This window comes from Acomys minous (assembly GCF_964271855.1).
Source record: "Acomys minous genome assembly, chromosome: 3".
NCBI lineage: Eukaryota > Metazoa > Chordata > Mammalia > Rodentia > Muridae > Acomys > Acomys minous.
In genome coordinates this window covers 133182486-133207931 of record NC_140485.1, presented here as the reverse complement: position 1 = coordinate 133207931, position 25446 = coordinate 133182486, and the positions used below count along the sequence as shown (strand labels likewise).

The 25446-nt window shown below is 42.9% G+C and overlaps 1 protein-coding gene across 1 annotated transcript in view; it reads left to right on the top strand.

Moving 5' to 3' along the window:
* RGS17 (regulator of G protein signaling 17) overlaps positions 1–25446 on the top strand; it is a 91247-nt gene extending 65801 nt beyond the window's left edge. The window contains exons 3-5 of the mRNA XM_084775164.1: positions 16708–16797; positions 18937–19171; positions 23617–25446. Coding sequence (XP_084631290.1) covers positions 16708–16797; positions 18937–19171; positions 23617–23805 — 514 coding nt within the window. The 3' untranslated portion in view covers positions 23806–25446. The remainder of the gene's footprint in view (positions 1–16707; positions 16798–18936; positions 19172–23616) is intronic.

Here is a 25446-nt window from a genome sequence, read left to right as displayed (position 1 = left end):
CATGGCTCCTGAGGACTCAGTAGGCAAGAGATGAATGCTGCTTTTACAGTCCCTGAGATTGTTTTTAAGGGTGATATAATTTTTGTTTTGTTTTATTTTATTTTATTTTATTTTATTTTATTATGTGGGTGCTTTGTGTGTGTTTCTATGCACCACATGCATGCAGTACCTGCAGATACCAGAAGAGGGCATCAGGTCCCCTTGAATTAGCCTTATGTATGGTTGTGAGCCACTGCATGGGTACTGGGAACTGAACATGGTTCCTCCAAAGAACATCCAGTGGTCTTAACTGCTGAGCCACCTCTCCAGCCCCATGACAGTATATGTATTAGTGTACTCTACCAATAAAAAGTACAATATAGTAACTACCAAAAAAAATCAGTAACAACATAGTTAATCATTAGCAAATGTGTACTGCGCATCGCTATGTGTGTTGGTGCTCATGTGACCTACGGGACAGGTGGTTGTCTACATCGGTATCATTGCAGGTAAGTGAGCAATGTATTGCACCGTGACACAAAGTGGCTACACTGTCTCTAAGAGAGGGATTTCTAAGCTCCATTATAATCAGGGGCCGTTGTTACATATGATCTTTCACTGGTTGAAATACTTCTTATGTGCTATGTAACTACTTTCCGTGAGATTTGATTCTGTTGCATATAGTCATCTATGTGATTATAAGCACTGAATAATCAAACCCTCCAACTCATTTATAATCATTAAATTGCCACAAAACACAGACTAATGATCAAGAACAAAGTAGCTTTCAGATGTTTCATCAGCCTTGGGCACCTTTTGAGTGACAGTACCATATTTTTCAGACTATAAGACGCACCTGACCATAAGACACATCCGGTTTTTAGAGCAGTAAAACAAGAAAAACAGTAAAAACAACAATCAAACCATAAGGCGCACCCTAACTGCCCCCCACACTTTTGGGGAGGAAGTACATCTTATGGCCCCCAAAATACAGTATTTTAGATGCCCGCAAAGACATCATGCCTTGCCTGACCTGGGTGCTCTGTTAGCTAGTCTGAAACTAGTGTCTACTTGTCAAAAGCTGCACTTGTCAGCAATGTCTCATGACTACCTGAGTCTCAGCCTTACAGTTATAATCTATACATTTACAAAGCATGTAAGACACATGATGCGTAGCTTCTCCTCTTATATAAAATGTTATTGTTTATGTTCACTGTACACTGTGGCGGAGCCCATGAGGACATATTTGTTCACGTGGACCAGGTTCCTTGACTACAGTTGTTCCTTCACCTCTTTCTCACCTCTCCACACCCCTGCTCATATTTCTTCCTCCAGGTATAAGTAATTTGTTTTTTAAGAAAGCACAAATGCTCAATTGCCTTGCACTATAGATTTTAATTATAATATTGTTTTCATAATTGCAGATGAAAATTTCCTTTACATGTAAAGTTTTTAGAATATCACTAATTTTGCACTTTAAATTTAGGAAAGAAGATTGTAAGGGCCACTTTTAGAATGAGAAATAAAAAGAAGAAAGAAAATAAAAGAAAGAAACGTTCTTTATAATTTCCAGGCTAGGTCAAGGAGCAGAACAAAAAGCACCATGAAAAAAAAATGTAATTTGGAGCCTAAAAAGCGTTAGGAATCAAAACATGAAATAGCTGTCACCATGGATGGGGACTGCTGTCCTGTGGCTGGTTTCACTTCCTTTTAAGGAAATAAAGGGCTAAAAAAAATAAATTTCTATGACTAGAAACAAATGTAAATGCTTTGCTGTAGCTTCACATTACGGGCTTTTAAAATAATGTAGCATTCCTTTCAAATTTGCGTTTCTTATCATTCTTCTCTCACTGCCTGTCTCTCATTTTTTATAATTTACCCCTCCTCATGAAATTATTAGCATTTCATTGTAGAAAAGTCTATAGAGTACATACCTGCTGGGTATCCCTAAAGTTTACTTGAAGTCTAGAGTGTGACATAGTTCCTTACGGCTGTCATGAACTCCCTGTCGCCTCTTGCTTCCCTAATGAGGTCTCTTTCTTTTGTGCCCTCATGGCCTCCATTTCAAGAAAAAAAGACAAGAAAGTGAGGCTTATATCCTTTTCCTATCTTATAAATGAGCCATAAATGCCCAGAGTACAGTGAAGAAGAAAATCTGCACATGAACTGAGCCTTTTCTGCAGGAGAAAAAGAAGGAAACCTTGACAGCACCACTCATCTGAAGGTCCAGGGTTGACCCTAACTTGCTTCTTCAGCTAGTAGCCTTCCTTACCACCCAGTATAAGGATAGTATGAAGTATAGAAACTTCTGGAAAAACTTGCACCCAAGATAGCATATACACAGATGCACTGGAGACTAGAAACTTCTGTATTCACAAACATAAAGGGCACAGAGAAGCTCACAGAGTAAAGCTTTCAAATGTTTTGGTTTGGTTTTGTTTCATTTTGTTTTGTTTGTTTGTTTGTTTGTTTGTTTGTTTTTAACTCAAAGCTACAGTCCAAACGGTCTGTGAAAGCCCTCATGATAGCAGAGGTTGCATTAAAAATAGTTCAGGCTAGTTCTCCCTAAGTCAGTGGGTGCTAATTATCCCTTCGTCTGCCTGCTAATTATCCCTAAAAGCTGCCTACTTTTAGTGGTGTCCACCAACCAAGAAAGGTTAAAAATTAGAACTCAAGAATCATATTTTACCTGTCTGTCCCCCACATGCACATGACCTCCATTTGATGAAGAGTGGTGGTCACTACCCTGGTGAAGGTTTCTATTGCTGTAATAAAGCAACTATGACCAAAAGCACCTTGGGAGAGGGAGCTGTATTTCTACTTCTGGGTAACAGTCCATCACTGAGAGAAGTCAGGGCAAGCACGCAGGCAAGGCAGGAACCTGGAGGCAGGAGCTGAAACAGAGGCCATAGAAGGGTGCTGCTTGCTAGCTTGCTCCTCCTGGCTTGCTCAGCCTGATTTCCTAAGGCACCCAAGCCCATCATCCCAGGAGTTGCACTTCCCACAGTAATCTGGACCCTCCCATATCCATCACCAATCAGGAAAAAATAATGCACTACAGGCTTGTTGACAAGCCAAGCTGATGGCGACGTTTTCTCCATCAAGGCTTCGTCTTTCAAAGTGATTCTGGTTTGTGTCACACTGACCTAAAACTAGGCAGCCCGGTCAGGCCATGGCTATAGGGAATAAAGGATTCTTGACCACAGCCTTCCTGGCATCTTCTTTTTAGCTTCTATTTTCCATGGAATTATTCCTCCTCTGGTTTATTTTATGTATCAGAGTTAGTACTGCAACTTGCAGATAAAATGTTCCCCCACACAGGGTTCATGTACTTGAAGATTTGGTGACTAGCTGATGGTACTGTTTCAGGAGGCTGCATAACCTTTAAAAGGCAAGGCTTAGCTGGCGGACATGGGCTAGCTGGCGTGGACCTCATTCAAGCCTACCCTTCTCTCTACTTCCTCCCTGTACTGGAGAGAGCAGCCACCACAAGGCCCATCTTTACAGAAGAAGCTGTTTCAGATGGCACGCCTTCCCTGCTAGGATGAGTCAATGTCTCCTGAAACTGTAGGTCAAAATAAGCCTCTCATCTTTAGAGTCCTTCTGTCAGGTGTGTGTTTGGTTGCAGCCACAGAAACATTGACTGACAACACACTTAGAGCCAAGCTTCTGTTTGAGCCTGGTGGTGGTGGTGGTGGTGGCACACACCCTTAAACCTGGCCAGACTGTTCTACAGAGTGAGTTCCAGGACAGCCAGTGCTACACAGAAAAACACTGTCTCAAAAAATCCAACCAAAACAATAACGGGAAAAAAAAAGCTTTTGTTTAAAATAAAACTACTTTCACTCTTTAAAAAAATGATGATTGTGGTGGTGGTGGTGGTGGTGTTTGAAATATGTTTTAATTTCATAGGTCAGAAAACCTAACTGCTATAAAGGTGAGATTAGATAGCAAGCCCTTTAATATCCAGTGCATTGATTAGTCCCCCTTAACAGGGATCTTTCAAGCTTTGCATGCCCGGTTTGATGTGAACCACTGATCAATACAGCTTCCCCAGTCTAATTCACAGTCTCAAGTGCTACTTGGGGTATTGCTCACCAGATTTGGCCTGTGACAGCGGAGACTTTGTAGGAAAGATTGGTCACAGAATAAATTTAGTAAGTTAAGCAGTCCTTTGAAACTAAAGCTGTCTCTCATTTTAGACGCGTTAGTTCCCAGAATTCCCAGACCGTGGGATAGATCTCACCAAGTAAATGTTGGGACCTTCACAAATATGCTCTTGGTTGTCCCTCCGTCCACTTTTAGAAGGCACCCACAGCCTCTGTAATCCAAACCAGTGCAAAAAGAATGTCCCATTTTATCCTCCAATGCTGTCACACTCGAGCTGCCTGCCAATGGAAATACTAAGATGCATGCTTTTAAAGCCAAAGGATATTTTTTGACAAAGAAAACAAAAATACAAGTCTGCACCATGGTGAAGAAGCCACTCCCTGGAAATACCGAGGCTCACAATGTGCAAGCTGAGTCATCTCATCCGAGGCAGCAGCGCAAAAGTGTCTCCCGTGTCCCTGTCGCCTGCAGAGAGCTGATTCATCCTGCATGGAGTAAGCCATTGCTCTGAAACGCTCTGCACAGAGCTTCCAAAGTGCTTGCGACAGGATCTTCCTGAACATAGCTTACAAAGAGATGGAGGCTTGTAACTCCGTTCCGCAGTGCTGTGGGGGATTTCCTGAATAGCTCCTGTTGGCTGTGTGAGCTTCACACAGTCGGGAGGCCAGCTATGGAGGCCTGGTAGGTTTCATAAGCCATAGACATGAGCCAGAGAGCGTGCACCGGGACTCTGGAACTCCTACACAGCATCCGTTCACTAAATCACAAGGTTAACAATTGATCGAGCATCCATTGTTAGTTTTCTCTCATCAGCCTTCAGTCACCAGGTTCTCCCTGCCTCCACGGTGATAGAGAAGAAAGTCCTTAGACATTCCTGGAATGGGCACTTGTTTTGACTACCAGGTTAGCCTCTTAAAGAGTTCAGGATGATAGCCGCCTCTGGTCACGTGGGAAACAGACTTGACCGGCTCCTGTCTATTGTAAAGCTGTCAGAACGAAAACTAAACTGACCTGTGTCCATCTCAGGAATATCTCATCTGCTTTTTAAACTATTTCATTTACTTAATTAAAAAAAGAAGTAAATATCTTTTCTATGGCTGAAGAGATAGCTCAGTCGTTGAGAGCATGACCTGTTTCAGATCCCAACACCCACATGGCAGCTTACCACCACCCCTAACTCCAGTCCCAGGGGATCCATCACTCCTCTTTTGGCTTCTGTGGGTACCAGGCACACATTCCATGTAGTTACCAACCTGTAGGCAAAGCAATCATATACATAAATTTTTTAAAAAGAAGCTTTTAGGAGTGAATATTTTCTAAGTTTCACATTGCACCATTTAGATTTCCAGTGGAAAGATGGAAAGGAAAGAAGTGAAATAATAGATAAAATAATCATGTTGAGGGCATATTTAGGAGAGTAAAAGGAGAGCAGGGATGTGATCAGGACAGAAGAGAGATGATTAATTCGAGTCGGCTCAGGTAAGGAGGGAGCCATCTTGGGAGCTGAGACATTCCTGTATATATACATTAGCTAGTTCAGTGCAGAAGAAAGAAAACGGCCTGGCAAACTCCTCAGAGAGGAGTGGGAAGCCGGATGGCACAGCATCAGAGGCCTTGGGAGAAAGATGCTGTTCCTATCCACTGCCTTGCCCTGTGGCATGTGTGGGAGAAGTGGCCTATATACAGCTCCTTAGAGGGACAGTGCTGGGTACCAGGGAGAGCAACAGGAGGAGGAAGGCCATTGAAGGTGCGGGGTAAAGAAGAGTAGATATGACATGGCAGTCCATTCTGAGGACAGCCTGAAGTGTCACCTACCAGTACAGAAGCCCAGAGTCTTAGCCCAATAGGGTGGTGAAGCAGCTTAGTGGGTAAAGACACCTGCCAACAAGCCCAACGCCGTGAGTTCAATCCCCAGGTGGCAGAAGAGAACAAACTCCACAGATACACATACAAGATGTATATGTGTGCAATACAATTTTTGGAAGATCAATCTTTCAGACGAGAGAGGAGGAAGTTGTTCAGTCCAAAAATAAGGTGAGGCCTTCCACACCCTCTCTGTGGTACCCCCCACGCATTGGCTGTGGAGCAAATGCAAAACCCGTGGGAGTAAGTTGGCATTAGTGGGGGTAATCATATGCCATGTGTATTCAGTGTCCAGAAGATGGGAGCCATGGCTCTGACCAGTGTGCTGAGCACTAGGACAGACTCGCAGTGATAGATAAAGAGAGAGTGGAGACGCTGCTCACGAGGCCTGAAGATAAGACTGCTGAAGAGGTCAAAGCAAGTGTTACCAAAACTAAGAGAGTGGGGTCTCACGAAAGCAGGGGGAAGGCACAGGTAGCCCAGGAAGTCCAATCCCATAAGGACCCCACAGCAGCTGGTGATCTAACCAACCAACAAGTTATTGGTGAACGTTATGAGAACCAATCTTCTCCCTAAGTGCAAGGAGGAAGTTAGACAGAGAAGAGCTACTGATGGGGAAAACAAGTGAACCCTCTTTAAGTGGTCAGAGAGTCTGTGATCCTTTGGGGTGAAAGGTCACTCTGAGGGAAATGGATTTCCATTTCTTGCTTAAAGTAAATTACTCCATGACCAAAAAAACCGGAAGTTCAGTCCTCATTAAAATTCTTCATTCTTTTTTGTTTGTTTGGTTGGTTTTTTTGTTTGTTTGTTTTGGTTTTAGTTTTTGTTTTTCAAGACAAGGTTTCTCTGTGTAACCTTGACTGTCCTGGACATGCTTTGAAGACCAGGCTGGCCTCGAACTCACAGAGATCCACCTGCCTCTGCCTCCAGAGTGCTGGGATTAAAGATGTGCATCACCACCACCCGGTTTAAAACTCTTCATTCTTTCAGTAGGGCCCAGCCTAATTTCATTCATTGTTGAGGCGTAGTTGTCCTTGGCAATCTGTTAACTATTTTAAGACGTCATTCAAGCATTTTATCTTGTTTCCTTGGTAGATAGGACACCTGGCCTTTGTCGGGATAAGGCTTATGCTATAATTATCCAGCTGAAATGGGTTTGTGATCAACGCTTCGACACCCCTGTTCTCTTATTTCTGTTTCGGTTGCTGCGGTGGCTAGCTTCAGTTGCCAAGTGGACACAGTACAGGATCACTGTGGATGTCTGGAACCCTGAGAATGTCTGGAAGGGACAGCTTTAGGACATGAATTGGTGTAAAAGGACGGCCCACTATGGGTGGCACCTTGCCCTGGATTCAAGGTTCTGAATAAAAAGAAGAAAGCTAGCGGAAACTCTTGCATACAGTAATGGATCGCCCTCCACTCTTGACTCTGGAGATGATGTGATCAGGCGGTTCAAGTTCCTACTGCCTTGACTTCCCCACAACGGTGGACAGAACGCTTTCCTCCCTTAGGTCGCTTTGGTCAGAAACTAAGATAGAAAAACGAAAGTTGCTGCCATTAAAAACAAAACAAAACAAACAAAAAAACAAAAACAAAAACAAACCAACCCAATAAAAGCAACTTAGGAAAGATTTTTTTTTTCAATTTTGCCTCATAGTTCAAAGTAGAGTCCACTAGTGCAGGGAGTCCTGGCAGCGGGAGCTTGGGTTTGCTGGTCACGTTGCTTCTGCAGTCAGGAAGCAAAGGGGCAGTAACGCCAGGCCTCTCCTGGCTCTGCTGTTCACTGAGCCCAGGGGCAGCCAGGGAACAGGGCTGCCTGCCTTTAGGATGGATCTGCCCATGTGAATCAACCTAGTGACCAGAATTTGGCCTACTCTTTATGCTCCCTAACAGGCACTTGCAGAGGGCTATCTCCTACGTAGCTCTGGATTTTGTCAAATTCATAATTAATATTAACTATCACATTCTTACTTGTTTTTTATGTCCATATATATTATATGGACATTCCTATCATGGATGGCACCATCTGTTGCTAAGAAGAAAGCAAATGCCTACCACTGGTTTTTTGGTACAAACCCATATATATTACATAAGATCATAGAACCATTCTGCAAGTGGCAGTTACAATGGCAGTGCCATGCGTTTGAGCCTGAGTAGAAGCTACCCTGTCACATTTAAGGATAACATGAAAGTTCTCATGATATGTTTCCCCTTGAATAAAATTGACTTGCAGGAGGCAACGTGAAACAGGAGAAGACTAGCCAACCTGGGATTAGACAGATCTGGTGTGTCCCAGTTTGTCTCATGCAAACATGGAGCCAAGTTGCCAAGTCACTTAAGCCCTATGATACTCTGCTTGTTCCTCAGTGAGATGTGACTAAAAGCATAAACAGATCTGTGTGCTCTGCGTACACACAACATGTTCACATGTATGTGAACCTGCATGTACTTTCATGTGCATACACATATGCTCTTTCCTCAAGAGCCATCTACCATGTTTGTTGAAATAGGGCCTATCCCTGGGCTCTGGTCCTCAAAACTGAGGCTAGACTGGAAGGTAAGTGAGCCCCAGGGAAGCCCCTGCTCTGCCTCCCAATCACTGGGATTACAGCTGTGCACTGTGTTTTCACATGGGTACCGAGTCTTGAACTTATGTCCTTGAGTTAGTAGAGCAAGGGCTCTATTTCCCAGCCCTAGTGCAGATACAAATCTTTTGGCCTACAGTCTGCACATGAGTAATCCACACCTGGGGTTATCCTGACCTCCTCACAAGTCTCAGTGTGCGAGGGATTTACCAGACATAGTAAGATTTGACCACTGAGTGCTTGCCAGTGCTCCCCTAGCGTGTCACTGGTCAATGTCACTGACACCATTTCTGCATTTCTCTGTTGCTGTAATATTTCTCTTGGGTTCTCTGATTAGCTGGACTGTCCTTGAAGGGTGTACCGCACAGCAAAAAAAAAGCCCCAGAGCCTCAGAAATTCCGGAGACTGCACTCAAATGTCCCTATAGCTTAACATTGGTTTAATTTGTCAATCATACATGTCCCCACAGACGTCCCCCACTTCCATGCCACAGGAAATCATGTGCATAGTAACTGGAAGTCCCAGTCTAGGTATCACTGGGGGGAAGGGTGAAGAAGTGCCCCTGCCAACTGCCCAACACATTTCTGTAGATCAGCTGCCAATGCAACGTCTCCACCCAGCTGTTCATGACAGGAACACAACGTAACTAAATCACGAGGCCGAGCTCCAGTCTAATGGGTACGTTGACAGATAGGATGCTTACTCACACACCATTTCCAGGAGTCTCTGCCTTTGGCTTTCTCAACCCAAAGTACTTGTTTTTCTACAAGAAGCATCCACTAACAACATAAACTGCAGAGAAATTGACAGTGGGCTGAAAGAGAAGCTTAAACCACTCTGAGAATGGAAAGATTTGATGTTGACTTTTTGTTTTATAGTATTAGTATCTATATTTTGTGGCCCTGTAATTCTGTTCATTTTTTGAGGGAAAACAAAGATTTCTTCTTCATGCAAAATAAAAAATTTTATTCTTCTAACTGACTATCAGCTTACACAATAGGTCTAGATTTTAACTACCTAGTTTGTTGAATGAAGATGGAAACTCCAAGGCTAATAAGCTTGTCAATGGGCCTAAAATACCTGTTTTTTAAATTGGCATAAAATTTGATACAGATAAAAAGGATATTTTTGAAACCTACCTTTGAAATCATGTGTACAGAAGGAGAGAAATCAAGAACAAAGAAGAACTGAGTCAGGGTGAAAAACAAATGTCTCTATTTTTCCACATATTAAAAGGAAGTAAATGGCTTTTTGTTACCAGGTGTGGTGACACATGCCTTTTATCCCAGCACTCAGGGAGACAGAGGTAAGTGGATCACTATGAGTTTGAGGCCAGCCTGGTCTACAAAGTGAGTCTAGGACAGCCAAGGCTACTCAGAGAAACATTGTCTTTAAAAAATAAATAAATAAATAAAATGTTTTTGTATGTTTTGTTTTTTGTTTTTCAAACTACGGCTCACTATGTAGCTTTGGCTATCCTGGAACTCACTTTGTAAACAGAGATCCACCTGCCTCTGCCTCCCAAGTGCTAGAATTAAAAGCATGTGCTACTGTGCCTGGCACAAAGTAAGTCTTTATGACCAAGCTCAGCTGAAATTGAGGTAGTGTAGAGAATCTACTCTCACAATGGCTCTTTTAAAACACTGAAAATACAAAACAACAAAACAAACAAAAAACCTCTGTAAGTATATATGACCATTTTCCATAACCACATACAGTGCAAAATGAATTATTGGAAAGCATACTGGCAATGTTAATAAGATTATTCTAGAATCATTTTTTAATGTTCTTATTGTTGTTTGCTTTCAAGACAAGGTTTCTTTGTCCTGAAACTCACTCAGACTGGGCTGGCCTTAAACTCAGAGATCTGCCTGCCTCTGCCTCTGCCTCCTGAGTGAGTGCTGGGATTAAAGATGTGCACCAGACACATAGCATTGCCAGCATCTTTTAAGACTAAATGAAGTGACTTTATTTTCCCAAATTGAGTGACTGGGGGCCAGAGAGTATTCATTCTGAAAACCAGAAGTGGTAAATAACCCCAGGATTGCACACAGCTCAAGGTGAAAATCCACCCTCTCTTTCCATCCTGATTAATACGTCCAGAGAAAAACTGGACAGCTATTATCAAACCCCCTGAAAGGGCAGAATTGTCGAAATGTCTCATATGTCAGAAAATATTTATTTTTTCCAAATAAGGGTAATTATGCTCAGATTTTCTGCCTCTCTTCGGACTTAACTTTGTATTTCCAAAGGTAACAGGGCCATCTAGTGGAAGGATTTTTAATAGCAGATTCTCTTACTGCAGGTATTTAAACAGGAATGAGTTCTTACTTCACTACTTAATAGGATTGTAATGGTGTCCTGTGATTGGTTGGTTCTCTTGAGGCTGGGTCTACACAGTCCAGACTTGTAGTCCAAGCTTGAACAAGCTTTCTGTATAGCTGAGGTTGACCTTCAGCCTCTGGTCCTCCAGCCCCTGCCTCCCCAGTGTTGGGACTGGTGGAATGCGCCACCACACCCGGTTTTGCAGGGTCCTGGGAATTGAACTCAAGACTTCGTGCATGGTAGGCAACCATCGCACCAGCTGAGATGTATTCTCAAAACTAGCAGGGTGGGTTTTTTTTTCTTTAAAATGTCATTAAACACACTAAAATTATGCATTTGTGTTATGTGATATTTCCAGATACAAATTTCACAACTGTCTGCTCCCTAAATGCCTCTCAAAACCAAGTTATATTACAAAAATGTGGAAATGAAGATATCTACATCTTAGGCTTGAAAGTGATTTATTCTGTGTCTGAAATTGAAGGTCTTCCTCTCATAGCCTTAAGATCAGCCTTTTTTTTTTTTTTTTTTTTTTTTTTTTTTTTTGTGAATGACTAAAAAAGTAAAGTAAAACATCCCAGACAGCTTTTATAAGAAGAGTCGATGGCCATGCTGCAGAGCAAAGCTTGTGTCAGGCTAGAAGTCAGAGGGCGGAAGTTAGCGCCATCCTGCCGCAGTCAGCCAGGATAACTGTGTCCTTGAGAAGGAAATGGTGATGGTTGGTAATGTGATCCCAATTACCTTCCTGCAGCTTTGCTGTGGAAATGGATTACATTCAGGCACTGTACAGACTCCTCTCATGCATTTTGCATGGCTATATGTGATCATCTGGAATTCCAGTACCACCTTGGCTGCTGCAAAGGTTTTGTGCAATTTAGCACTTTCTTCAAGCCTGGATTGTTTTCTTACCATAGTGGGCCAGCTACCTTCTGAAATAGACTGTGTGTTATGCCTGATGGCAATCGAGGAGACCCACCCACAGCTGCTGCAGGGTTTTTGTCCCCCCCCCCCCCCCCCCGCCACAATCCACCACGTCGTTACTCTTTACGGACCGCCCACCATCCGCAGAGCTCACTTTCCTCGTTCTCTGAAGTGTACTAAACGAGTCTCCTCCCCTTCTCAAGGTCACCAGGCTCCACTGTGTGTCCATACTTGCTTTGGTAGATCCAGCCTGGGTTGTTGGCGTTTCTCCTCCCTGAAGTGGTGAGACTTTGATCTAGATCCTCACAGTGAGTGCTGTGCGTGTGTCTCATTCTCTCTGTGTCTTAGATTGAAAGCCAGAGATGCTAATTTAAAATGGTACCTACATGAAAGTGAGGGGGACCCATATATTTAATGAGGGAAAAGTTGATTCCAACTTACATTTCAAGGTACAGTCTTTATGGGGGGGGGAGTCAAGACATCAGGACTTTGAAGTGGCTGGTCACATCACATCCACAGTCAAGCAATAGGAACGACTGTGTCTTCTTAATGTTCAACTCACGTTCCTCATTTTATATAGTCTAGAATTCTCTGCCCGAGAGTAGTCCCACCTGCAATCAAGATGGGTCAAAAACAATTAGTACAACCCCCACAGGTGAGCACAGGGGATATTATGACCCCACAGGTCAGCTCAGGGACCCATCTTCCCAGTGGTTCTAGAGTCTGTCACAGTGGACACTTAGCACTAAGACACACACGGCTTTTTGGGAAGTTGCGATTCTTATGTGCAGTGCCTTCTTTTTCGACCTTTTCAAACACATGGAACGCTGAGGAGCAGAGAGTAAATATGAGTCATAATCCGTTAACTTCAAAAACAGCCCCAAGCCCAGGGATCCTTGGAACGGGACCAGGTGAAAATGAGAGTACATGTGTCTCATCTGGGACAGGCAGCCAGACCAGCAACCGTTCCTTCCTCATTTTCTCCATCTCAATCTCTAGATGATATTTTTGCTGCTGCTTCATCTCTTTTCTCCTCTTGCTCTCTCCTGTCTCTTTCTGTGTCTCTCTCCTGGGGGGGGTGCACACACATGTGAATGCATGTTTTTATGATAGAGCACATGCATGCAGGAACTATTAGAAGCCCAAGATTGACGTCAGATAACCTACTTTTCCTCCTCACTCTTTGAGGCAGCATCTCTCAATCAAGGCTAGAGCTCACCCATTCGGCTAGTTTATATAGCCAGCTGTCTGACAATCCTCATCTGATTTTCCTAAGCTACCATTGCTTACGTTCAATTTTTTGCTGAAGTGTAAGACTATGCCCAGGTTTAAATAAAGGATGGCACCCTTGGTGAACAGCTAAGCATTTACTGAATGTCATAACTAGTTTTAGTCCAAATGTGTGTCCATATTTTACCATCTGTAGAAACAAGAAGCATAAACACAATCCAATATTTTTTTTTTGCTGACGGCTCTAATATGGTAGCATTTGCGATGTTTGTAAACATCAGGCAACAGACAAGAGAGCCAGGATTTATTCTCAGAGCAGTGTGAATCATGCACATTGACTCCAGATTTGTTGCTGTGCAACAGAAGCACAGAAGGAAGGAATGTCTAAGATGTGTTGTGTGAAATGAGCGATGGCCTGGGTTTTGTGTGGTCCACTCTTGGGGCTACTGTAGGGAAACTCGGGACTTCCTATTTCAATGAGATCTTTTATAGAAGTCACAAAGAGCGCATATTTGACGTATGTGGGGAAGGAAGCGTGACAGAATAATGTGAGTGAGGTGGTAGATCTCACCCAAACACCCATTCAAAATTCCAGAGATATGCCTTCACTCAACACCATGGGGAGACACTGGTGGATCTCATTGATAACACATGCCTAAATGGGTTGCAGGTATAGAAGGCTGCAGGGTCCCAGGCTACCTCGGGCTCCAAGCACATTCCCAATACCTACGTGCTTAGACTGAAGCAAGCACTGCTGTTCCCTCTGGTACCCTCTCCCCTGGGCTGCACTGCACTAAAGCCTTTGCTTCTCTTGCCTGGGGATGATGGCCTCTCCTGGACTCTCCTTGAAGAGCTGCCAGTATTGGTGCCTCTTGAAACCAGCCAGCTGTTGGTTGGCTTGTTAGAGTCATGGGACTATGCCACTTTTCTCAGGGGTTTACGTTCCCCCCTGTGGCTCTATACCAGAAAACGTGCCACTGCTCCCAAGAGTGGGAGGGAAAAAATGTACTTTACTTTACTATTGTTTTTTTTTTCCTTTGAGAGCTATGGTGCTTCCAATTAAAGGGTCTTTCCCAACATGGATTAGTCTCTTTTCTTCAAGGGATGTACTTTCCTTGGTTAATTTTCCTGCCTAGTCAAACTCAAAAAGTAGCTTGAGATAGTTTGGCTTCCCTGGCAAGAACCTGAAGTCTTTAGATTCTTTTCTCTGCTATATTCTCTTCATATTTACCTCCCACATCCTGGGAGTTCAAGAATACAGTCGTGAGACTTTCCAGCTTGAGGAGGACCGCTCATGGATACCTCGCCAACCCCAAAGCCTTCCTTTCTACTGCAGTCATATTTAGTGGCAGGTAATGACTGTACCAAACAGAGTGCCTGGTGTATAGCAGCACTCGGTAGAAATGCACCGTTACAGAGTTCAAACTCTAGCCATACCACACAGCTAATGCTCTGTTTTCAGCAGTCACCTTGCCAGAACACTCCAACCTTTACTTTGTTTGCCTGTAAGATGGGTATAATAACATCAACGCAGAGGGCATTATGTCACTGAAAGATAACTTCCGTTGCCTCTGGGAGTGTATGAATGAGTGAACCAATAGAGAAGGATGCTACAGGAACTCCTTTTGCTTCAGATAAGCTCTCACAAAGCTGCTCATCTTCTCAGCACAAACAGCAGTTTGTTAACTCAGGAGCTTGAGTTTCTACTGAGAAAGGACCACGGAGTCATCCTCCTAACTTTTCTCTCACTGGGCAGGCGCTTTATCCAATTAGACCTGATCTGGGAGCACCCCCATCTTTCCTTTAATATCTCTACAGATGATCTTATTACCTCTAGCTTTTGCCTTGACGCTAGTTTCTACCAGAGGGCATGGTTTAGCTTAAGTTTACCTCAGTCTAACAATCCCTACTATTCTGGGTTAAAGGAATAAGCAGGACTTTCCTAGTTCCTGGCATCTCACTCTAGGTCACGGTGACTTGGCACCTTGTGCAGTTTAAGGGAGACAGTTCAAGGTACACTCCCTTATGCTAGGGAAGTCGAGTCAGCAGGAGCTTGAAGCAACTGGCTCATCACACTGATACTAAGGAAACAGAGAGGGGCGAATGTAAAACCAACCTTTTTTCTCCTGGCTCAACTGTTGTCTGAGAGGCCAACTGCCTCCTGCCAACCTAGGCCTCAGCCTGGGAGCTTCCAGCCTCTGTACAATCTAACATAGACCTAGAATGTTTTCAGCCTCTGAGACTTACTGCTTAATAAGCTCACCCTTACTTGTTCTTTCTGAGCTCTGGGCTGGCTGGTTCAACTTAGCTGTTCTGGCACAACCTCTTCTCCCAGCTGACTTATTTAATCTGGCTTCTCTCTCAGTCCAGAATTGCTCTGCATGGCCTCAACGAACTCAGCAATCTGCTCTAATCTTCTGGCTTCTTCTCATTGTCTGGCTTTTTCCATCTTCACCTTAGTTCTCTCTCTGCAACCCGTCTCTATTGCTGCCCTGGTAAAACTGCCTCCTCTCTCGGTAAAACTGCCTTTTGAGTAGCTTCCCTTTTCTCTTTCATCTCATGCGAGTTGTGCATATCCTGTTCTGTCAAATCTTCTCTGATTCGTCACCTTTTCTGCCACTCAGTTAGACATCACTTTCAACTATGGCTGCTTCCTTCTACAAACTTTACCTTTGCTTGTGATTAAAGGCATGTTCCACCACACCTGGACACTTTTCTTTACCTGATACTTGCTCTATACCAGGCTGGCCTTGAACTCAGATCTGTTTGCCTCTGTCTCCTGGAATAAAGACATGTTTGTATTCCAGCTGGATCACACAGACCTAGAAGGTCTTTAGATGTGATCTCTTGCCAGAACAGCCATGTTCTGAATTAACATTCCTCTCCAGGTGAATGCAGGCATTTTTATAATGCCCAGGACCTCTGGCTGAAGAATGCCCCCCACCCACAATTAAAATGAGTTTCCCTCACAGCAGTGAGCAATAGTCAAGGTATTTCCCCCACAGGCACGGCCAGAGTCCCGTCTCCCAGATGGTTCTAGGTCTTGTCAAGGTGGCAATGGAAAACATCCATCTCACTTACCCAGTGGTCTCCTGCTCCACACCCTCAAAATTGCTTCCTTGTCTCTCCCAAGACACTGAGGGATTGCCTGGCATAGAACCCAGGGCAGTTGCTTAAACCTTAGAGACTAGAAGAGTGATGGTATTGATGACAAAAGTATAGCTTGAAAGGAAGGATGGTAGGAAGTAATCTAAATCTGTATTGGCTTCTGATATAGTCTATCTCCTTAGCTGCTACTAGGGAGAAAATAAAAAGGAAAGCTGAACAGAACTAAGCAAAAATCAAATGACTCTCCACTTTTTAAAGGCAGCACAACAACATGTCAGATGTTTAAGCATGTTCAGTCTTGAAGCTATAAAGGTACATTTATGTACAATAATTTAAGTAATTTAAGTAATGTAATTGTGACATCAGAATGGACAGCGATGTCCATGTGAGGATTCTGATTTATCCTTTTTGAGGGGGGCATGGACCCTCACTCTCCACCATCATTTAAAAGTGTTGTTGCTCTTTCTGTGTTTTAAATAATCCCACAAGACTAGCAGCAAAATCTCCTGTGACATGTTTCTCCTGCAAAAGTGATGCTTTTCTTTGGCTGCTTGCATCTCCCTTGACAGAGTGTGTTACGTTACAGCCTCACCGTCAGGAATGAGGAGAGAGGAGACTCTGTGGGGAGACCCCCACACACCACCAAGATGGAGAGCATCCAGGTCCTAGAGGAGTGGTGAGTGGGATGGCCCACCAGAGTCATGTCTGTGTTTAAGGGACACTTATGTCCACCCAGCACCCAGGCCCCACCTCTTTGTGGGCCTTCCACAAATGGTTCTGTGAAATAATGGCAACTCAGCTCGGAGGAGCTGTTCTGTGATTGCGATTATTTTTCACCAGGTTTTCTAATAAGTATTTTACAAGCCGGAGGGAGCATTGTCTAAGTTTATCTTTCTCTGTTAGTAAATACAGATTATTGCATGAAAAGCAGCCTGTGCTCTTAACCACTGAGTTATCTCTCCAGCCTAGCTGGAAATATTTTAAAATTTGTGTTCATTCTATAAGAGAATACAAATAACACACACACACATACATGCACACATGCACACCTATGACACAAACATGAACAGGCACACATGCATGTTCACATATATACATGTGCACACAACACAAACATGCACAGGCACATACTGCAGTATACATATGTGCGCATGACATAAACATGCATAAACATACATGTGTGTATACACATAGATGTGTGCATGCATGTACATATACACAGCCACATAATGAACATGACACAAACATACACACACATGAACACATGCACACTCATACATGCATGTGCACATGTATACACACTGAGCACACATGAGCAGATACACACATATACATGTACATATACACACATACACACACTGGATTACTAAAATCAACCAATAAAAATACCCAGCCAGCCAGCTCATGATTTTTCAACCATCAGAACAGCCCTCAACCCAGTCTTTCTGAAATGAGAATTTGAAATGCAATTTTAAAGGATCAATTGGTAGTTTTTGCTTTTTACAGAAATTTTAATGAGTTTCATTGTGCTTTCAAACATTTGCACATTTAATTTTTGGTGAGAAAAAGTGTGTGTATGTGTGTTTATGTATGTGTGTGTGCGTGCATGTGGGGTGTGTGCGTATGTGTGTGGTATGTGTGTGTGCATGTGGTGTGTCTGTATGTATATGTAAGTGTGTAGTGTGTATGGTGTGTGTGTGTGTGCATGTGGTATATGTGTATATGCATGTGATGTGTATGTATGTATGTGGTGTGTGTGTGCCCACATATGTGGGGGGATGCTCTCTCATGTGTAAATGTGTGGGTGTGAGAGGTGAGCATCAAGTGTCTTTCTCTATCACTCTCTACCTTTCTTTTTTTAAGCAGGGTCTCTCACTGAATATGGAGCTCAAGGTTCTTGCTAAATGTACTGGCTTGTGAGGCCCTGGCATCCGCTTCCCTCTGCTCCTCCTAGCACTGGGGTTATGAGGCGCGCCATCTTCCTTGGGTTTTACATGGCCACAGGGGATTTAAACTCAGGGTCCCAGGCAGAGAAAGCACTCTACCCACCGAACCGTCTACCCAGGCCCAAATTTAACACTGTAAATGAATAAAGAGGTTCAGGCATTGTGAGACAACTGCAGGTCTATGTAAGAAACTTGGCCAAATGTTAAGAAAAATAAAATAGCACCCGCTCTAATCAAATATATTTTGAGTCAAAAGCCTAGATTCTAGATCATGTTAGAAAAAATAAAACTCTCCAAGCTTTGTGCTTCTCCTTGTGTGAGAGCAAATGGCTCAGTGACTGGTGGTCTTAGCAATAAAGTATTATTATATTTATTATATGTGGTTGTCCAGAAAAATCCTCTCCGCTTTTCAAGGAATACTTTGAGCATTTATGGATATTTTGTGACAAGTGCACATGTGTTTTCCTGGTTCAGATTGTGTAAATAATAAGGAATGAGTACTGGAGAGGAAAAATAAACTCTTATGGGTGGACAATTGAAATGAAGTAGACAGAATTCACACAGTGTTCCTGTCCAACAAATTGCTAAGAAACATCACCACTTGCAGGAGTGCCTGGCAGCCATGAGCACGTGGTACCTAGCTTCCTACTGTTCTAACCCTCAGCTCCCACCCTTACATCTTGCACCCACAGGGTCATTTATAGAGGTGCAGAGTCCCTCAGATGGTTTGCCAGATGAAGCCAAGCTGCAGAGCAAAACTGTGACCATTAGAGGGCAGCACATGGCTATGAAGCACAAACCTCCAGCCGCGCCCTCTGCCAGCACTCACCAGGGGATGTCGCTCCTAATGGCTTCTTCTGTCTCTGCAGCCAAAACCCCACTGCAGATGAAGTCCTGTCCTGGTCTCAGAACTTTGACAAGATGATGAAGGCGCCTGCAGGAAGAAACCTTTTCCGTGAGTTCCTCCGAACAGAATACAGCGAAGAGAACTTACTGTTCTGGCTAGCCTGCGAAGACTTAAAGAGCGAGCAGAACAAAAAAGTCGTTGAAGAAAAGGCCAGGATTATATATGAAGACTACATTTCTATACTGTCACCAAAAGAGGTGAGAACCCAAGGAACACTTTTCATTCAGAGTCCCGCCCCACCCCCACCCCCCAGATACAGTGAAGGCCTGGTCTCCCCACTGTGCTTTGACCATTTATCTCTGGCTAAAAGGTATGTGACAGGTACTTGCTTTCCAAAACTAACACTGTGAAGAAGCTGATATGTTTTCAAGCACGATGTTCAGGCCATGTGCCTGTGAGTCACCTGGGTCATTTGCCTAAAAGCAAATCGTTTGAAGCCTGCCTAGAAATTGAGTGTGTGTGTGTGTGTGTGTGTGTGTGTGTGTGTGTGTGTGTGCGCGCGCGCGCACTCCACATACATCAGGAATCCTCCTAATTGTCTTTCCACCTTATTCATCCAGGCAGGGTCAACCCAGCTGTTGACATAAATACTGGTTTGAAAACATTTCTTCAGATGGCGGCTCAAAACAAATAATAAAACCCCACAGCATCCTTGCTGACCCTTACGCTGGGATTTTTTTCTTTTTTTCAGTACTAAAGGTCTCCCTCTCCTCCTTTCCTTACCACTAACTCTTGGACAGAAATGCAGAGCAGGCACTGTTTTTCTTCCTGTCCGCTTTCTGTTATAAGAAGTGCCAGCCTGTTTTCCTCGCTATCTAAATGAACCCCTAAGGAGTAATTCTAGCAACCGTATTAAGTTTGTAAAAGTTAATTTGCTTTTGAGAAATGTCGCTTTCAAGGGGGTTAGAATAATGCCATGGCCTAGTCCCCTGGAGCCTGGGGCTCAGAGCTCTAGACACACCCACCAACCCCAGAAACCACAGTGGCTTTAATAAAGCCTTTCCTTCCCCTCCCGACCGGCCCTCGCCTCTTCTGTCCGTGGTGCTTACATGCACATTCGGATGTCCAGACCTAGTGTTCCTTTCCTTCTCCCAGAATTTAGCCTCTCGGGTGTTACCTGTCTGAAGTCCCCTCGAACTGGACTGTAGGCGCCGGGCCTTGTCCGGCTCTCAGCAGGACGTCATCCTTTCTTCCCTCACTCCTTCTTTGAGACATGTAAAATACAGACTCCTTTCCAATCCCTAAGTTGGGAAGGTGACCAAAACTGTTTCACACCCAATGAATTGCTGCTGAGTGACCTCAGTTTTCTTATTGAAATGTCACTAGTATACCAGGATTTGTATTTTCTCTACAGCTCGACAAACCTTCTGCCCAAGCTGTTTCTCTGTTGTTGATAAAACACTGACCAAAAGCAACCTGCAGAAGGAAGGGGGTTACATATTTTATTTTTTCAAAAGGCCAATGAAAAGACATCATTGTTGCTAAATGTTGGACTATTCATTCTTTTCTATGGTATTTCATTACTGTTAATTTTCAAAAAATGATGTTAGGTTTCAACACGTGTAATGATCAAAGTGGTTTGATTTGTCTTAAAAATCACACCACCTCATGTGAGACCAGCTACTGACAAGCAATGGTTTCAGTAGTAGATATCCCTATGCTGCTAAGAAGTAAGTAAACCTCTCTTCTTGGCCACAAGTCTTCAGTTTCCTTCTCCACTGAACCACAGAGTTCTCTCAAGGGTAAGAGTCTGAGTACAGCCGCAGAGCTAAAGGTGTGAGCTTGGTAGGATGTCACCAGGTAGTGACATTACAGAATAAGACGATCTACTTTAAACTCCAATGCCACTTTTTAAAAGGGTAGGAACATACAAAGATATTTTTATTTTTATTTTTTTAAAGATTTATTTATTTATTATGTATACAATGTTCTGCCTGCATGACTTGCAGGCCAGTGAGGGCACCAGATTTCATTGCAGATGGTTGTGCACCCACCCTGGGGTTGCTAGGAATTGAACTCAGGACCTTTAGAAGGGCAGACAGTGCTCTTAACCTCTGAGGCATCACTCCAGCCCAATATTTTAAAGAAAATAAAAAAGCTTAGGGGAAAGCGCCACATGTTTTATTACTTTGTAGTTGGTGGTGAGTTTCATGTGGCATGAAAAAGCAAAAGAAGAGTTCATTTGCAAAACATGCTTTTGTTTTGGCTTGGTTTTTAGTTTTGATTTCTGTTGTTGTTGTTTGGGGAGTTGTTTTGTTTTGTTTTTGTTTTTTGAGACAGGGTTTCTCTGTGTAGCCTTGGCTGTCCTGGACTTGTAGACCAGGCTGGCCTTGAACTCACAGAGCTCCTCCTCCTTCTGCCTCCCGAATGCTGGGATGAAAGGCGTGCGCCACTGCAAAACACCTTTTAAAAAGGGAATTACCAACAAAGAACATGTAGTTTAGCAAAGAGATAGGTATGTTTTTCTTTGCTTCAGTTGGGTAGGTCAAACTGAGGAAACTAGCTGCTGATCTCCGGTTCCCAACAAACCTAGCAAACTGCTATTTAGTGTCTCTGTCAGTCTCACGTGTTCTTCTACTGAGCTCAGGGACACAGTAGATCCAGGTAGATCCACAATAGATCGCTCCATTCTGCGATCACTACAGGCAGTATACGGTCCTGTCTGGAGAGGAGAAAAGCAGCCAGAATCAAGATGCTGTCTCAACATGCTTATGCCAAGGTATTTCTATGGAAACAAGAGAGGCTGTGTACGTTAAGAGACACTCAGCCGTGGACCACAACACCCTGGTCAGAGCTGAAAGCAGTCAAGATTATTTTGTGATTCTTTTGTCTATGGTAGGGTTTTCCCTTTCATCCTTTTATTTTGGCTGTGCTGGAGGATAGAAACCTCCCGTATTTGTAGGGTTTTTTTTTCTTACGTACTTTCAGGACAGATCCTTCATTCTAACCATGGCCTTAACACTATGTATTTGTCCCTTCTTTCCTTTCTAACGTGTCCCAAAGGAATTGTCCAGCAATAGGGGCATATGATAGACTGGTTTTGTTTTGTTTTGTTGGTTTTTGACTCAGGACTTCCCTCTGTAGCCTTGGCTGTCTTGGACTCCCTTTGTAGACCAGGCTGGCCTTGAATTCACAGCAATCTTCCTGCCTCTACCTCCCTGCTGAATTTCCCTTTTCTTTTTCTAAGATTTATTTATTATTTATACAGTATCCTGCCTGCATGTGTACCTGCAGACCAGAAGAGGGCACTAGATCTCACCATAGGTGGCCAGGAGCCAACATATGGTTGCTAGAAATTAAGCTCAGGATATTTCAGGGAACAGCCAGAGCTCTTAACCTCTGAGCCATCTCTCCAACGCCCTACTGAATTTCTTAATGAATTTAATTCCTGTATTGTTTGCTTGTTTGTTTTGTTTTGTTTTGTTTTTCACATCGAGATAGTGTTTCTCTGTGTAGCCTCGGCTGTCCTGGACTGCCTTTGTAGATCAGGCTGGCCTCAAACTCACAGTGATCCACCTGCCTCTGCCTCCCAAGCACTAGGATTAAAGGCGTGAGCTACCATGTCCAGCTCCCCTCAAAACACAATTTAAAGATGGTTTGACTCACTGATATTTTTTATGTATTTATTTTAGGATTTTTAAGACAGGGTTTCTCTGTGTAGCCTTGGCTGTCCTGGACTCACTTTGTACACCAGGCTGGCCTCGAACTCACAGTGATCCACCTGCCTCTGCCTTTCAAGTGCTAGGTTAAAGGCATGAGCCACCATGCCCACCTTCCTGTATAGTTTTAAAGTAACACTGCATTGAAATTTTAATAAGCATTCTGAATTTGGAAGATTCTTTAAATATTACCCTTCATTATCCCAGTGTCTGTGTGATAGAGCTCGTTTGCAGGTGTCTCCTGGATGTTCCAGCTTGGCAGGACTTTAAGCTGACTTCTCTTTCTGCTTTCCTCCGCTCTCCAGTGCCCCTGCTCTTCTACCCTTGGCTTGGGGAGACCACTGGAATAGGATGCTAATGAGTACCACATATGACCTGTGTGCTGATCTGGGTTACAGAACTCTTCTCTGCCTTCAGAATTGTAACCCGTCGTCAGCAGACTCACCCCCAAACACTCACAGGAAGTAAGGGCTGAATTCGGAGTCTGATTAGTCTCTGGCACTCTAAAAACGCATTGGAGATGATAAGCACAAAGCCAAGATGTCCGTGAACCAAATTTCTAGGGTTTTTTTCTTTTCTGTTTTCTTTTCTTTTTTTTTCTGTTATTTAACATTAGAAGGGAAGGAAATAATAAACCATTATGGATTGATTGATTGATTGTGGTTTTTTTTGAGACAAGGTTTCTCTGTGTAGTCTTAGCTGTCCTGGACTCGCTTTGTAGACCAGGCTGGCCCTGAACTCACAGCAATCTGCCTGCCTCTGTCTCTGCCTCTGCCTCCCAGAGTGCTGGGATGACAGGTGTGTGCCACCATGCCTGGCTGGATAAACCATTATTTAGCCTTTAAAAGGATGATCTCTGGTATTGTAGATGATGTCAGACTTAATTTATGAAGTCTCTTTGAAATGTCATGAACCTACGGTTACTTAACTGAGGCCTTTTGTTTGAAATCCACATGAACGTATCTGCTTCTGTCCCCTTTTAGGTCAGCCTCGACTCTCGCGTTAGAGAGGTGATCAACCGCAACCTGCTGGACCCCAGCCCTCACATGTATGAAGACGCCCAGCTTCAGATCTACACCCTGATGCACAGAGATTCTTTCCCAAGATTCTTGAACTCGCAAATCTATAAAGCTTTTGTCGAAAGCACTGCCACCTCTACTTCTGAATCTTAATTTTCATTTGAAAGGCCAAAAAAAAAAAAAAATCATTTCAGAGGGCTGGGCTGGGAAATAAAAGTAGTTAAGTAACATCAGAAATTAAGTTTCTGGAGAACTACAGGTTGGCTGCTGGGAAAAGACAACTGTGAAGGTCTTTTGTCTCCATTTTTAATCAAGGTTATCCATGATTCTGTTTGGAGAAAAGCCTATACAAGACAATGAATTGCCAAATTAAGTTTGTTTGATTCAACACTTGCTGTACTTGCAAGCAAACCGTGCTCCTAGTCCTCCGATCAGCCCCCTAGTGCATCCCCAGAGGCTGCATGTGCAAAGTAAAACTGCTTTGTCTGCCACTTAGTTGTACTATTATATCAGTAGCATACCTTGTATCTGTATTTAAGGACTTTTGTGCAATATGGTCTCTTAGAAACAATTGCCGACAAATTGGCTGTGGTTTGCATTTTTTAAAGCATAATCTGATTTTTTTAATGGCTATTTTAAACATGTAACAGTGATATTTAACCATGCTACATACTATGTGTAGTATACGGACTTTGAAGCCAATTTTTCTGTACATGAAAAAAAAAAAAGTAGCTGTTTATCTCTGCCGGTTAAAGGATCTTATCATGAGAGACCTCTGGTTGTACATTGCCCAAATTCTGGTGTTTTCATTTCAGAAGAGTTTGCTATGTTTAAAAAAAAGAAAGAAAGAAAGAAAGAAAGAAAGAAAGAAAGAAAGAAAGAAAGAAAAGAAAACAAAAGAGAAAATTACCAATGATAGGAAAAAATTTAAAAAGCACAAAACAATCTACAGATATCCTATCTCACTGAAAATTCCAAGAGTGGTACTGTTTTTAGGTATAAAAGATGACTCTGTGTATATAACAAATGTCCGATACTGCAATTAATTTATTAAAGAATGACTCTGCAGTTCTGAAAGAGTTGTGTAAACTTATGTATGCCAGCAAGGAAACCAAAATAAGCTCAGTCATCCAGTTTGGAAATAAAAAGGAAAAGAGTTACTGAAGGCATGCCTACATGTGGCAATGTAAAAAACATCTTGAAGACTCGCATGTGGCATGTGGCGTATTCACCTTGGACGTATCATCCAGTGAGAAGCTTATGTTTTCCCTGAGCAACATTTTATGAGAGGTTATGAAGAAGAAAACCTTCAATGTCACATCTTAACTGTTTCCACGTAGTCTCTCAAGAAAGACTTATTTTAACATTGCTAGAAAACAAATTATTAACCCTTGTCCATAATTAAAAGGCAGTACAATGCTCGTCTTTTAACCGCCAATGTTATTTTTTATAATTACATTAACTCCTTACATGAAATACTCCTCCGACCTTGGCACGTATCTCTGACCTTCAGAACAGTATCGCATCATGCACAAGACCAAAATTACAATCATGTCATATTTATATCAAGGTCTTACCGTTCAATATAAAAAATCCCCTGGAGACTATTTTTTTAATCTTAAACTCAATGAATATATATTGAGTAACCTAAAAAACAAAAGATTTAAAAAGATTTATATCCACTGAGAATACTGGCCTTATATTAAGGATGATATTAAAATTATAGGTTTTATTTGTCATTTTTAACTACCTCTCATTTTTTTAATTTATTAAACATATTTTTTTAAAAAGCAA